Source organism: Archocentrus centrarchus, chromosome 23, assembly GCF_007364275.1.
Source record: "Archocentrus centrarchus isolate MPI-CPG fArcCen1 chromosome 23, fArcCen1, whole genome shotgun sequence".
Classification (NCBI taxonomy): Eukaryota; Metazoa; Chordata; class Actinopteri; order Cichliformes; family Cichlidae; genus Archocentrus; species Archocentrus centrarchus.
This window is the reverse complement of record NC_044368.1, coordinates 9114026-9130475: the sequence shown is the minus strand read 5'-3', so window position 1 is coordinate 9130475 and position 16450 is coordinate 9114026. Positions and strand designations below refer to the sequence as shown.

The window sequence follows — 16450 nt, the reverse complement described above, 5'->3', positions numbered from 1 at the left end:
GAGCACAAATATCAGAACACGATTATGCAATTGTCAGTATAACACATAACCAATAATAAGAGCTCAAAGATTAGAGGGTACGTGTGTCCCAAGAAGATTAATTGTCAACTGTGCAAAGACCTGAAAACACAGATGGTACATATACAATATCAGCATAGATTTAAGAGGAGAAAGGATGACAGCATATTATTTTCAAAGCTGCTCCAATCAGTATATTTACAACAGTGGATCAAGTAACCCTGGCAATATGAAGACAGAAACAAATTGGCATAAACCAGGTTTTGCATTAAGACTGAATTAAAAGAACAAATAACGTGGTACAGGTAAACTGCTCCTGCAGGCTCTGCTGGCTGAGAGGGGGGAGAGTTGGAGGCTATTATAAAGCCTTTCCAGGTGCCACTTATTGGTCAGGAGCAGCAAGGAAACAAAAGCAGCAAAGGAGGATCACAGATGTTGTTCACAGAGATTTATCACCCACCTCTGCCATTCTCTTCAATTCATCATTTTGGTTTTAGAGCACAAACTTGGTTATCCTTGTGTCCTTTCCAGCCACAGCAGTTTTAAGTAAATGCACCACTGTAGGTGTATCATAGTGCTAATGTTGCTCAATGACTGCTGTGGGTGCAAGTACTATAAGTGGCAGTTGGCTAGAACTATCATTTTCACTTATGGTACTTATGGTTAAATATAAAGGGTGTCCTAAAAAATTGACATCATTTTGCAGTCGTAGTCTGGACGACCATCGGTATTGAAAAATTCCGTCAAAAGTGTTTCAAAAGTGCGCATATCTAACATTTGTGAAGCTTTGTGAACTCAATTTCAAAATCTACATGCCTCTGAATTTCTTGTTCGAATTTTGATAACTAGATCTTGCATGGTTCAGCATGAAGCCTATTTAATTGAATTTGCCTAGGACATGTAGTTCTTTAAATATGTCAGTTTTATGGGACACCCTGTACTACACAGTATGGATGCAGCAGAATTGGCAAAACCACTTTCACAGGGTAAAAATCAAACAAAAGACATTCTGATACACTTTTTTTTTTTTTTGACAGTATTTTCCTGCATTACTGGAGGTTGTCCATAAATAAAAAGGTAGTTGTTTCCCTTCACCAACTTTATCAACCTCAGTATCCCTTTGTGAAGCTCTTTATGGAAACCACTGCTAAAACCTGCAACCCTCTTTATAAAACAACTTGAAATGCCTTCACAGTAGTGCTTTGGGCTAGTATGAGATCGTGGGGGGGGGGGGGGGGGGGGGGTTATAGCAGAACATCTGAGGCTCACACACAGTGCCCTTTCCTGGAGGCTTTTTGGTTCTCAGGGGACAGGTGTGTAGACGGGGCTCTATGGCATGAGGTGTCAGAGGGCAGATAAAGCCCACCTGATATCTCTGTGAACCAAATGATGCAGCCGAGGGCGTAGACCACAGCAGACTACAAAGACAAAGATACATAACTACCTACATAAACTATACGTAGCTTTTACCAGCAGAAATGAGTGTTAGGAGACTGAGGGAGGTCTGATGGGGATGATGCAGTGATTATCTTTAGAATAGAGGTCTAAAAGAGACAAGCGAGAGGGTGAAAAGAACAAAAAAAAAAAAAAAAAACGCAAGACTATTAAGAGAGGGAGGAACACAGAGCGCATGTTAAAGAAGCAAAGAACTAAACAAATAAAAAGCTTAAGATGAAAACTGTGCAGCCAAATGAAGTTACAGAACAAGAGAGAGACAGATGGGAAGAGCCAAAGAACAGCAGCGAGAATGGAGATGGAGGCAGAAAATGAGGCAGAAAGCAAAAGGTCACCAGTCGCTCCAGATTGCAGAGGGCCCTTTGCAACACTTGAATATTGATTGATCTAAAAAGGACTGCAGTATTCACATACACATGCTGCACTGTATGCATAAACAATATGTACCCTTTCATTGCAGTATGAATCCGATGCCAGCCAGTGTTCAATAGAGAGGACACTGTTAATTATTCATACTGATAGCTGCATAGCTGATCAATATTACATTAGTTGTCAATGGGAAATCCTTAAAGGGATAGATTACAACTTAGGGAAAATCATCTGCTTAACTACATGAGGATGTGTGTTTTTATCGGTTTAAAAGCTTGTTAACAAACGAGCTTAGTTCACTTGATGAAGGGAGCCAAAAAAATTGATTAATATTATGATCTAGACTGACTCCAGTGTCGTGTTTAAGCTGCATGTGCTGAAATTTTACAAATCAATATCAAACCCAATGCACATTAGGCTGTTTCCCTGCACCATTGCAAATATTGCTCTTTTGTGACAGTACAGCTAACACATAAGAGTGAAAACAAATCATGCATAAAAAATATTTGAGTGTTTGCATGGATAAAAATGAAATCTCAGGGTTTTTTTGGGGTTTTTTTTTTACACAGACTAAGTGGCTCATAAGAGCCAGGCTGAAATATCTCTACAGTGATTGAATTGGGGTTAGGCTGCACTAGATTGCTGAGTAATTTTGTGGACCGATGATTCCGAAAAGTGTGGTCTGCCCCCTGATGGGCCATACAGGAACTGCAGGTGGGGCCACAAGATGTCATTTCCACAAGAAAAAAGGATAAAATTTTCAAATTATAATAATTCTAATAATGTTAGAATGCTTCAATGCTAAACTGACACAGTGAACTTTGCAACCTGCTAGTCACTGTCCCGTGTTAACATGTAACTTAAAGCAAAGCTGACTTCCTGATGAATCTATGGCCTTTATCACTAGTTTTGAGTTTTAATTCACTGACAATGAAATATTACGGCACGTCTGGCTTTTGACTGACAAATTGCCACAAAGTCCTTGAAGTCACACTCAGATTCAAGATTCATTTGTCACATCTGGTTTCAAAACACTAATATGGAGATGGCCAAAATGCTCTACTTAAAGCTTCACAATGGGACTTTACTAAGCAATGTGTCACATCCATCTTTTACATACAGTCTTTGGCTTTCCATCATTGTTAAACGGATACAAGTCTGCATTTAAAACATGGTCAGAATCTGGAATTCTGATTGGAAAACGTAGCCTCACAACACTCACTCATGCATGCACATGCACGCACACACACACACACACACACACACACACACACACACACACACACACACGTATTTGCTTAGGTCACACTGTGCATTCTTCATGAGTGTGTGTAATTTGTGTGCAAGTTATTGTGAGTTTCTGTTCATTTCTGTACAATGGAGACGCTAAATCAAATACTAAATAGCCCTGGCCTCATGTTCAGACAGTAGCCTACAGGCACATATAAATACACACACACACACACACACTCACTCTAAGAGTGTCAGTAATAGAATACAAATTGGTACTTATAGAGAGGGGCATAAGATGGATTCAGGTAATTACAGCCTGAGTAAGGCATGGTGTACGTGTTTAATGTGCATGCATGTGTGTGAGAACCTCAGCAGGAGGTCTGAGCACCTGCTGCACTGTCCATAAATGCACCTCAGATTATGTTGAAAGTGAACTTATTTATTTTTAAAAAGGAGAGGAAAAAAACTGGACTATTGATCAGTGTCTCAATATTTTTTGCTGGAGTGTCCGTGCGTGTGTTGCTTTAGGGAGCAAGAACGAGAGCAATAGAAAGAAAAATAGAAACAGACAAGTAGTAATAAGTGAGAAGCGCAGTCACATTCAATCGCATTTCGTTGGACACCTTTGTGAGTGTGTGTGCCTGAGTGCATGCACACACACACATTTAGGCTAAAGGTACAGGTGTGATAGATGACCTGTGTTTCTGTCTTTCTGGCTGATGGAATTGAAAAGGCTCAGAGCCTCTTCGTCACGCTGTGCTGGCTGTTAGAAATAAACTGCAGGTGTGATTCTCTGGTCAGCTAACACTGATAAAGGTCATCCACTTCCTCCTGACCTGAACTTCAAACTATTAATGTCTAATCAGTTTCCTCCTGTGTAAATGTGTGTATGTGTGTGGAGTGATAAGGGGAGGGTCTGAACAATATTTCAGTATAAACAGGCACCAAATTAGAAGGTCAAGAAAAATATCTGCAGGCTGTGAATGGTTCTTTGAGCACAAATAATAATTACAATCCTAAAGAAACACATGGAACCTGTTTTGTTTTTGTAACAAGAAGTGACAGCTCAACAGGGCACGCCAGCTCAGTGGTGTCAGTCTGATACTGCCCTCTGTAGTCAAAATAGACAAAGTACAGCCTTTTTTAAGCAAGAAATACACTCATTGGCCATTGTATTAGGTACACTTTTGCTTTCAGAAGTGCCTTAATTCTTCAAGCCATAGATTCAACAAAGTGCTGGTAAAATTGTTCAGAGATTTTGGTCCATATTGACATGATAGCATCGCACAGTTGCTGCAGATTTGTTGCTGGCACATCCATGATGTGAATCTCCCATTCCACCACATCCCAAAGGTGGTACTTAGTTTAAGATCTGCCAGGATATGAGCGAGCATGGATCCATGCTTTCCCGTTGTTTATAGCAAATTCTGGCCCTACCATTCAAATGTCACATCGGAAATTGAGACATCAGATCAGGCAACATTTTTCCAATCTCCTATTCTCCAGTTTTGGGAAGCCTGTGTGAATTTCAGCCTCAGTTTCCTGTTCTTACCTGACAGGTGTGACGCCCGGTACAGTCTTCTGCTGTAGCTCATCTGCTTCAAGGCTCAATGTGCTGGCTGAGATTCAGAGATGCTTTTCTGTTTACCTTGGTTGTAGTCACTTCTGCAACTACCTTGAAGCAGCCCTTCTTCTCTGACCTCTGGCATCAATAAGGCACTTTCACTCAGAAAACTGCAGCTCACTGGATATTTTCTCTTTTTTTCCCAGACTATTTTCTGTGGCTGTGTGGGAAAATCCCAGTAGACCAGCAGTTTCTGAAAAACCAGACCCATCCATCTGGCACCAACAACCATTCAAATTCACTTAAATCACCTTTCTTTCCCTCTGATGCTCAGTTTGAACTTCAGCAGGTCATCTTTACAATGTCTACACACCTAAACGCACTGAGTTGCCGCCATGCCGTTGGCTTATTAGACATTTGTGTTAAGAAGCAGTTGAACAGGTGTACCTAAATGAAGTGGCTGACAGTCAATGGACACCTGCAATACAGCGCCACCCTTGTGTGTTGTGGAGTAAAGCTAATCATTTTAGATGAACAGATAAAACCTGCTTGCAATCAAACATTTGTAGGCATGGCAGAGATTTTTCTGCAAAGAGGAATTATTGGCACCCCAAAGATGTATTACTCAGAGCCAAAATATTTATATTTAACATAATATTTTTTTAACTAATTCTTAATTTACTCTAGAGCAGGGATCCTCAAGTCCAGGCCTCGAGGTCCGGTGTCCTGCAGCTTTTAGATGTGTCCCTGATCCAACACACCTGAATCAAATGGCTGAATTACCTCCTCAGTATGCAGTCAAGTTCTCCAGAGTCCTGCTAATGACTTTTATATTTGACTCAGGTGTGTTGAAGCAGAAACATCTAAAAGTTGCAGGACACCGGCCCTTGAGGCCTGGACTTGAGGATCCCTGCTCTAGAGTAACACAGACTTTATTGTATGGACTGACTGCACTTGAACCCCTGAAATTCTGAGCCTGGCTTCAAGAATAAAATGCTAAAGTGCACTTGATTGTCACCAATAACAAACCAAAAGATATTCTTGTTTTTGAACAGCCAAAAAAATATGATGTCGAAAAAAGAAGTCAGAGGAGAAATGACAGTTAGTTTTTTCTTTTTTTGGTGACTTTCACTGACATTTGCACTTATGTTTTATCTTTGTACTGTTTTCTTTTTGAAGTGATAACATAACAGGACAAAAACAAAACATTAAAACAGAAAAGAGGCCAGCAAGAAAACAACCAACTGAAGGGACAGCAAGAGAAAAAGAAATGGTACAAATTCACTTAATTCTCACATTTAGGAAACTGGAATGAGTTTTTGACATATCTTTCTGATGAATTACCCATCATTATATTCACGGGTCATTTAACAGAAAAGAAGAAATATATTTCAAGTTTTTCTTTTTGGTATGAAGTGTTTCAAAGCAACTTTAAACTCTGGAATATTTAATTACCAACGAGGTTCTCAATTGCAAACTACCTCAGTGCAACTTTCCATTTTTGCATGGTTCATTACTTCCCACAAAAAGCATTCATATGTTCTATGTGTGCGGCAGACCAAGAGAAAAAGGAAAAAAAGTTGAGCGACTTACCTTGCTGACTCGAGTCAGGGTGCCGTTGGGTCGATCTGGGCGCTCCTCGTCAGACAGCCGCCCGCTGCCAAAGCTGTCCATGGAGTGGGAGGAGATGGTGTGGCAGAGCTCCTCAAAGGAGTAGTCCCTGTCCCGGCACTTTTTGATCTCATGAAGTAGTTTGGACAGCTCACTTGTCACAGCATCATCTGGGGAGAAAGAGGAGACGTAAGAAAAGTATAGCATCAATGTGAAGCCAGTTCTTCTCACAGCCATAGTTTGTTTCTTTTACTTTAACCACCAAAGCAGCATAGAACAAGGTGGAGAATATTGGCATTCTTTAATATGTTTGTCTGATGTCTCTGTCTCCCCTCCGCTTTGCTTCTGTGTCGCATTACGGCAAACCGTGCTAATCACTTTCTCTCACTTCCCTCAAAGACTCTCTAAGGTAATCAAGGTAATTATGGGATATGCTGACAGTCACTGAGAGGAGAGCAGATCAGCAGACACTCAGCTTGCTGCAATATCATATTTATAACGCAGGGGGCAGTGCTGGACAAGGTAAACGTGTGGCTGCTTGATGTGGCAGTAACTGTTATTCTCCACTAAAGGAGCCACTGTCCATGGCTGCTTTGATTCAGCACATATTGCAAAACAGTAAACAATACTTCCAATCAAATTTAGGCGATTTTTTTTTTAAAGTAAATAGACACTTAACTGAAAAAAAACAAAATGCTTTATGTAAATGCTTTTGGCAATTTTGAGGCATATTGTTAATAATGTTGTAAACCTCATGCAGAATGGGCATATCTTCCTCTTTTTATAACTAAAAAAATGCCTTTAGTCACCTCCGAACTCACTGTACTTTAGTTACTTTTGTTTAAGCACTTTAGTGTGTGCATACTCACTCTTGTGTCTGAGAGAAGGGGAAGCGGAGGGCGAGGGAACAGACGTCCGAGGTGTAGGGACAGGACACTTGCGGACAGGCTCCTCCAGGATACTCAGCTTCTCCATCTCATCCATCATATATTCTACAGAGACATGGAGACAGCAGGGAATTAAGAAGATGGACAATGAGGCAGACGGGATGAAAGACAACATGATTTAAGGGAAAAGTTAAACTATGCTGGGAAGAGGGGAATAAAGAAGGGACAAGGCACAGGGTGGAAGAAGAGGTTCGAATGATGGAGGAGGGAGAGCAAGAGAGCAAAAACATTTCAGAGGCATTTTACCGGATCAATATAATAGCACAGCCATCAGTATTGTAAATAGCTTGAGCTGCATTCAATTCACACTTTTTCCCGCACTCCAAATTCACTTCACAGCTTCTGCTAATAAAGCACTCTGCTGTTCATGCAGGTAAAAAAAGAACAAATTATGTTGGGGTGGGAATACAGGGAAAAAGGGAAGGGGGGGGGGGGGGGGTTCAGGTGTAGGTGCAGAAACAAAGTTCAACACTTGATAATAAGCTCGCTTGAGTGAGGCAAAACACACAGACTTGCAGAGTGAAATTAGGTGGCAAAGTCCCTGCAGAGTCCTAATGAGGAAGCCTATTAATGTCAGGAAAAGTGTTTGCGTGTGAGTGTGTGTGTGTATATTTTCATTACTATGAATAGTGGCATTCAGCGCAGTAGTTATGACAAACAACCACATTTGCATACAATTATACTGATTACTGAGAACTGTATCAGACTCTTAAAGGAACGATTAAATGCTTTGACAGATTTATAACGTTCAATAAACAGCAGAGAACATACAGTACAGTGTCTAAATGTTAGAGATAAAGCAATCCACTGAACTGCAGTACACAACCAGTTGCTGCTGGGCAGTACAAAGTGAACTTGTTAATTCAAACAGTTGGATGAATCGTGTGCTGTGAATCAAATGAGAATCTATTCATAACGAGGTGCCTACGGCAACCAGAAAGCCCCTCGACTGGTACAATTGAGTAAATGACAAGTATTCTGCTCTTTGCTTGTGTGTGTGTGTGTGTGTCCTTTTCCATCTCCTCTCAAACAGGAAATGGCATGCAGCTGATCTTTTCACTGAGTCACAGCTGCGTCCTTTCCCTCTCTCTCTCTCTCTCACACACACACACACACAACACATATTCACTTTCCAATTTATGCTGAAGTCCAAATTTCTGTTTGCACTTCTAATTTAGCTTTTCAGCTTTTCACGGCTGCCATTTCTGTCCGATAGCCACAGTGATGTGAATTTTTTGACATTTAAAATGCTACATTTGATCTATGAAAGTGTTTTCTAGCTTCACTTCTATGCATATTAACAAATATGCCCCAAAACTGTAATTCTATTTGAATAGATCAGGGTTTGAACAGCTAAGGGTACTGAATTGAGTCCAGCAAGTTGCACTGTATTGACATCTTCAACCCCAGTTATCCACATACAACTTTTCATTCTCGCGAATACGAGAGTGTAAACAAGCAAATCCACTGAAATTTATTTTAAACTGTAGAGGAAATCTCAAATATACTACATAAAGCTGAATGTTGGGAATAGGAGCATAAAACAGGGAGCAAGAAACTACATTGTTTCCATTTAATTAGGTTGTGCTGCTATAGAAAATACGCAGCATTTGATTAGCATACACTGACTGGCTAATTTTTTTAGACTCACCTATTCAATTGCTTGTTAACACATATCTAATTAGCCAATCATATGGCAGCAACTCAATGCATTTAGGCATGTAAACATGGTCAAGACAACCTGCTGAAGTTCAAACTGAGTATCAGAATGGGGAAGAAGGGTGATTTAAGTGACTGTGAATGTGTCATGGCTGTTGGTGCCAGACGTGTCTGAGTATTTCAGAAACTGCTGCTCTACTGGGATTTCCCCACAAAACCATCTCTAGGGTTGATGGAGAATGGTCTGAAAAAGGGACAATATCCAGTGAGCAGCAGTTCTGAGTGAACATGTCTTGTGGATGTCACAGGAGAATGGTCAGACTCCTTCACGTTGAAGAGGGGGACACTAACTCGAAAAACCACTTGTTACAACCAAGGTATGCAATAGAGCATCTCTGAATGCACAACATGTGCAGCCTTGAAGCAGACAGGTGCCACTCCCGTCAATCAAGAACAAGAAACTGAGGCTAAAACTTGCACAGAGGTCACCAAAATTGGTCAATAGAAGATCGGAGAAACTTTGGTCTGATGGGTCTCGGTTTCTGCTGCGACATTCAGCTTGCAGGGTCAGAATTTGGTGTCAACAACATGAACACCCTGCCTTGAATCAAAGGTTTAGGCTTATGGTGGTGGTGTAATGGTGTGAGGGCCTCTTAGTACCAACTGAGCATTGTTTAAACACCACACCAATATCTGAATATTGTTGCTGACTATGTCCATCCCTTTATGACCACAGTGTAGCCATCTTCTGATGGCTGCTTCCAGCAGGATAACGCACCATGTCACAAAGCTCAAATAATCTCAAACTGGTTTCTTGAACATGACAATCAGGTCACTGTACTCAAATGGCCTCCACAGTCACCAGATCTCAATCCATTAGAGCACCATTGGGAAGTGGTGGAAATGGAGATTCACATGTTTCCAGCACCTTTTTGAATTAAGTTAGTTCTGATGGCAAAGGGGGGGGGGGTCTAACCCACTACTAGCTGAGTGTACATCATATAGTGATTTGTGAAGATTTGTGGGTAGGTTCTTCACAATAAGAAACCACTTCCACTTCACATATGTAATAACACAACTCCATGCTAAGGGTTAAAACAAAAAAAAACCAAATGAACAATTTTCCCCAATTTTGTTATTTGTTTATGTCTCAAACTGTTGTAGTGCTAAACTTGAAATAGGAAGCAGGAATCACTAATTACATCTAAATTGCTCTGCCCTTTGCATCACTGTGCATTCCCTGGTTTAATGTCAGCTTTATGTCTGTTATTTTCTAACTGTGGCTGATTTGTTACATACCTGGGGCTCAGTCTCTGTTTGCCGTTCTATCTTTGTCTCCCAGTTAAGACTGATTAGCAGTTAATTTAGGCTCTCTTCATTCCTCTATCCCTCCATTTCTGGCTTTATCTCACTCTCTTTAAATCATCTCTAACACTACAGCTAACGTACACCCACAGACTACACAATGACAGATAGCGAATGCCTCCAAGCCACAGATTAGAGCTTTCAAACTGAACCTCATAATCACTTCAGGATTAAACTGTCTTTAGAAGGTACAATATGGAGAATCTTTGGGTCCGCAGGGACTGCGGAGCAAACTCACACAAACAAGCACTGGTTGCACACAAAACCCACTGCGGTCAGGATGAGAGCAGAAACAGGGATCTTAAAGGCAGGTGAAATAAAAACAAGACGTGGAAAATGACAGTATATTTTTTTCTTTTTGTGCCATAAATTACAGTATAGCTGGATATAACTAGGGTACTGATTTTTTTTGTTTTTTTAGCCATTCAGAGGTGGACTTGTTCATGTGTTTCACATCATTGTCATGACCCAAGTGCGCTAGAGCTTCAGGGCACAAACTGATGGCCAGACATTCTCCTTCAGGATTTTCTGTTAGAGAGCAGAATTCATGGTTCCATTAACTACAGCGAATAGTCCAGGTCCTGAAGCAGCCCCAGACCATCACACTACCACCATGTCTGATTCTTGGTTTGATGCTCTTTTTATGAAATGCTGTTCCCGCTATGACAAGTCAAGATGTCTGATGCAAGAAAGTATTATTAAATAGAAAAGCAGAAAAATCCAATGTAAAGATGTATGTATAAAAGGCTGACCCTTTATGGTGCACCAAGGTCTTGTTGCTCCTTCAGAATGTGTGCTGGTAGATATCTTAGTATTAATGTATATAGTGCAGCTTATCTACTGTGCAGACTCCAAAACATCTATTATTATGGCTTGTAAGTTGTTTAGATTTGGACTTCAGTGCACAGCAGTCATCAGAAATGCCTTTTCACCATAGCACTATTTATCAACTGAAATACAACAAAACAGCCACCAATTTAGTTGCACATTCCAGAAGCCCATCAGTAAACATCTTATTTAAGATCCAGCTAAGGCAGTGAGACAATGGAAACAAATTTGAAAGAAGACTCACACATTCACCCACTGTACAAACTAAACGCATATAGGCGCTCCCATTGTCGCAGAAATATAGAAAACTAGATGTCTCAGTTCCTATTTCCACTCATGATGGCAGCCACAGTGTTCCACTTTTGTACTGTGCTGATATATTATGTAAACTGGCATTTCTGCCCCATTAACCAAATTCAGTCTTAACTGTAACCTGCAGATCAACACTAACTTCTGCATAAATAAAGCTTCTTTTTCCGCAGTCATTAATTCACACATTGAACCTGGGTTCTAAAGTATCTGCAAATATGGGGAAAGTTGGGGAATACTGTCTCTTTAATATTTCTTTTTGTTGTTATTGTTTTACATAACTTTCTCACACCTGAGATGCCCCAGTTTCTCAAGTGATGCATGTAAATCTAAAGCAAGTGTGTGTCTCTTAACCTTGGATAAGAGCAGTGATCTGCTGGGATTTAGGTGCAGGATGATCCCTCAGGATATCCAGAGCCGTTCTTCCCTGGCTGTCTCTCAGATTGGTGTCGATCCCTGAAACACAAGCGCACGCACATGGAAAATACAAGAAAAAGGGGAAAAAGTCAGAACACAACATGCATTACATTGTCAATACAGGACCTACTCAGGCTTAGTCACAGATAATTTACTTTCACCATAGATACACTGAACTGAGCACATTCAAGCACAGTACACAAATAAATATGAACCCATATCTGCAAACACGCCTCTTAGTCAGAAACATCAGTGAGCAAAAGATAAATGAACTGCATGTTTTCCATCAGGATAATAACCCAAATTTTTTGTAGATGAATGTTACTCTCACACATACACGCTCTTGGTTACGATCTCAGACAATGACACATAAAAGACTGCGTGCGAAGACTGATGCACAATATCAAACAGGCCAGCGTTTGAGCTTTTCCTGTACTCATTCAATATGAAAACCTAAATGTCATTCCAATCACTCTGCTGGGCACCATAAGAAATGAATGAAAGAAAAACAAATAAAAACTGTAATAAAGGCCATTTAAACCTAATTTAGCATGTCAGTTTTCTTTATCTTCCTGTTTTCTCTTTTTTCCTCATGTGGTTTTTAGATTTATGAATAAATTATTGTGATTAGTGCTTAAGAGAAGTGTACACATATGTTACAAAAAAAAAAAAAATTAAAAAGTAACTGATGTCTATTAGATAAAACAGTTAAGTCAACAAGGTGACAAAGCCCTTGTCTATGCATAAGCTATTTCTCCATACTACAGTAAACCCACCTTCTGACAGGCAACATTTCTGAGCAATATACAGTTAGGGTTCAGTGAATCAGACAAGCACAGTCCTGCTTTTATCCAGGATGTTATTAACATCAAGGCTAACAGGGAACATGGCCACCCAGAGGAAATCCTGTAGGAAACAGGAAGTGCTGAAGGAAAGTGGGTGGAGGATGGCAATAATGTCAAAGGACAGCAGTGTCCAGACTGCCGATAACAGTTTTAGTAAAAGGACAAAACCATACACACATGACGGCACTGTAAGAGTTTCTAGTTCAGATAGGAGCTGTTGCACCTTCAGGAATCCCTTTTAGTCACTGCATAAGATACCACATCCTAATTATTCAGTTGCAGAGGAAACTGGACAAAACAATAACAAAGCATGAAGTGAGAAGGAATTTAGCAGACAGATGTTTAGAATTCACCTGAAGGCAAATTCAACCTACAATCTGGGGGGAAAAAAAGAAAAGAAAAGAAAAGAAAAAAGAAACACTGAGTGCATCTAGCTGCAGGTTAAAATACAAAGAGGGAAACATGGGAAACACACATATAAGAAAATAAGGGAAACACAGTTTTTGTTTTGCTGGGGTATATTTATAGACCCACCTGAGTCAAGCAGAAGGCGAACAACATCCATCTTCCCAAAGAGAGCTGCCTCATGGAGGGCACTGCCATTCTCAGTCTACAAGAGACAGAGATAGTGTTTGTGTATTAATATTTAGTCACTTTAGCCACTGAAACCAGAAATAGACATCAAAAACAGAAGTGGATTGAGAGGACAAAAGGCATCACAAGAAAAGGCGCAGGGATTAAAAGGGAGCAAAAAGGCAATATTTTGTCTTGATCGAATCTTTTTTCCCCTCGCTGGCAGTTAAATGAAAGAGATTCAGTGAGATTAAAACAAGTTACATTCCCTCGCCTGCAAACAGCGTGAGGCCACAACGATTTCAAACCATTACACAAGCAGCAGGCGCCTGTGTGGAAACGTCCCAGTTTTCCCTCACCCTACGCTGGCCCGTATCAGCCTCCAGTCCAACTAATAGAGATATTACAGATATGATGCAACGTACTGAAACTAGCATGTGGATGGGTGCCAGTAAGTGTCTCATTTTGGATCAGCAGTGATGAGAGAGACGATTATTCTGACATGGATACGTTTAAAAAGTCCAACACATGGGTCCAACAACTTAAAAACCAGCTGATTAATCACACATCCTGGAGGTGAATAGAACCAAAATAGCTAGGCTTAAAGCCACCAGGTGTAGAATTTTTACAGCTGCATATCCCAAGGAATTAGAGCTATCAGAAAAAAAAGCCACAAAAATAGATCAGGTCAATAGGTCAGGACACTCGGGTACGGTACCAGTCAAAAGTTTGGACACACCCAGAATGGGTGAAGTTTGACTGGTACTGTATATCAACTAATTTTGGTAATTTTTACTTTGTTTTTCAAGAAAATTTTGATATTCTCACAGCTAAGCAGCCAGCTTACTATTTTGCTCTTTTTCATCATCATTCAGCTACTTGAGGCTCTCATCCTGCATCTGACTCATTCTGCTCTTGAGATCCACAGCAAGCTAGAGGGCCACTCCAACCAGAACCAACACGAGTTAATGAACTGCTTCTGCTATGCCAACCTCAGCAAAGACTATTATCAGTTGGAGAGATTTACACACACACACACACACACACACACACACACACACACACACACACGCACGCGCACACACACACACACACACACACACACACACACACACACACACACACACACACACACATCCAAAAACAGATTCCATATATGAGGGAAACAATGTAACTATATCTTTACTTCTGATGAAGTTACTGCTCTATAGCGTTACAGGACATTATGATCCTCTACGTCTTTATGGAACATTAAACACACTGCTCTGCACACATTGCTGGAAGCCATACAGACCATCAGGGATACTAAGGACTCTATACGCGTGTGCGCGCGCGTGCACACACACACACACACACACACACACACACACACACACACGTGGACTTGACACATTTGTGTATATGCAGCCATGATAGGAACATACTCTCGCACAGGCAGCAACCCACACATGCTGAATGCGTTGCATCCTTCATGGTTGGCTTCCTGACAACACAGATGAAACCCTGGACTGAATAAAAGTCCCAGCCATAATGAAGACAAATTATCTGGACGACAGCCAGATCTGCTGATACATACGCTGCCAGGAAATTCGGCTCAACGCAACACTACACCACATCAGTGTGGTCGTCCTCTGCAGGGAATACTCAACTTTTTTCTGTTTCCCCTGACACAAATGTATCATCAGCGCAAAGAAGGGATTGATGGCAAAATGGAGCTATGGTGCCATATGAAACAGCTCCTCCGCCTTTAAAAATTCAAAAGGTCAAGGGTCCAGATCTCTTAGGAAAATCCTGCAGGTGTAAATCCAAAGTGAAAACAGACAAGTTGTCAAATTTGTAGCGCCAGTGAGTTTATCAGAATGTGGACCTCTACCCTTTAAAACTAAACCTCTACCCTCACGCAAGTAAAAGGAGGTGGTAGCTCAGGAAGAGATCCACCCCCTATTCCAGTACACACATCTTGCCCTCCTGAACCTCCTATACCACTTCCTGTCCTGTTTCCCATGGCGAATATGCAGTGATGTCATGAGGAAACAAGGAAGGCAGTTCTCACTCTGCGTTTCCTGGAATTGAAAGGCAGATGAATCAGTTTCTCAACAGCAGGCAGAAATGTAGCAATCACTGCTCAGGATGGGATGACAGGGTAAATGTGTGAATGTGAATGGCCACATCATCCCTCTTATGCATGCCTGACAGAAAATTAGGAGCTGTCTGCACCCCAAGCATTAATGACCAAAAGTGTATTTTTGTGTTTCTATATAGTGTTAGTAAAGGCAGTCTGGTGTGTTTATGTACAAAGATGTATGTATTTATACTAAACCTTTGCCCTGTGTTGGCTATAGGCCATCCAGTGGCACATTCCTCCATACTGTAGGGATTTCCCCTCATTATTATGGAAACAGACAGAAGATGAAAGAGCGTGTGAGAGAGAGGGGTATGGAAAGACAGAGGAGAAAAGAAAATGTGCTGCATGTATAAATTATTCATTCTCACTCAGAGATCTATATGGCATGACTCCAATTACTGACCTGTACACCTCTCTCTCTCTCTTACGTAGACACACACACACAGACACCACAATTTGCTTTCCATTCTTGGAAGGCCATCTGTGAGTCGCCCACAGCATCCACTCTGCACCGTCAACAGTATAGTACAGTTCTGAAAGTGTGGCAGAAAATACAGAGAGAAAGACCGAGAGAGACAAGAGGAGGAAGAATGGCGAAGAGAGGAAAGCAGATGGGAAGAAAGAGGACAAATCAACACTCGCTGTGTTTCTCACCTGAGTCGCATTAAGAAAAGCCTTTGCTCTTCGGGAAAGTCATTAAATCTGCCTGTTTACCTGATGTTATAGCAGCTGAACATCAACTGCAAACAGAGATATGGGGCTTTTATAAAAACCAAAGACTGTCATGGTCTGAAAAGTGCAGCCAATGCAGAAGCATCTTAAACCTGCATTCTTTGTAATGGCCAGGCACAGGTGGACTCCTCTGGTTGCAAAAAAAAAAAAAAAAAACAGAACTAACTGTAGAACAGACTATGAGGAAAATGGCTGTTCTTCTCATTTGATTTATGGCCTTTGTAAACAATTTCCTGATGTTTTTATAAACCTTTATTTTACCAGGTAAAATCTTTGAGAACCAGTTCTCATTTACAAACATGACCTGGCCTTTTATGGTCTTGATTGCTAGTTTCAAATCTTATTAATAGAGAAGGGTGCTAATTTTGTAGTTTATGGTCCTACTTAGAGTAAAATTGAC

General features: G+C 40.8%; 1 protein-coding gene across 1 annotated transcript in view; it reads right to left on the bottom strand.

The window, feature by feature from the left end:
* The window catches only part of anks1b (ankyrin repeat and sterile alpha motif domain containing 1B), a 251122-nt gene that overhangs the window by 137004 nt on the left and 97668 nt on the right, over positions 1–16450 (bottom strand). The window contains 4 exon segments of the mRNA XM_030720755.1: positions 6233–6420; positions 7120–7242; positions 11713–11814; positions 13155–13230. Coding sequence (XP_030576615.1) covers positions 6233–6420; positions 7120–7242; positions 11713–11814; positions 13155–13230 — 489 coding nt within the window.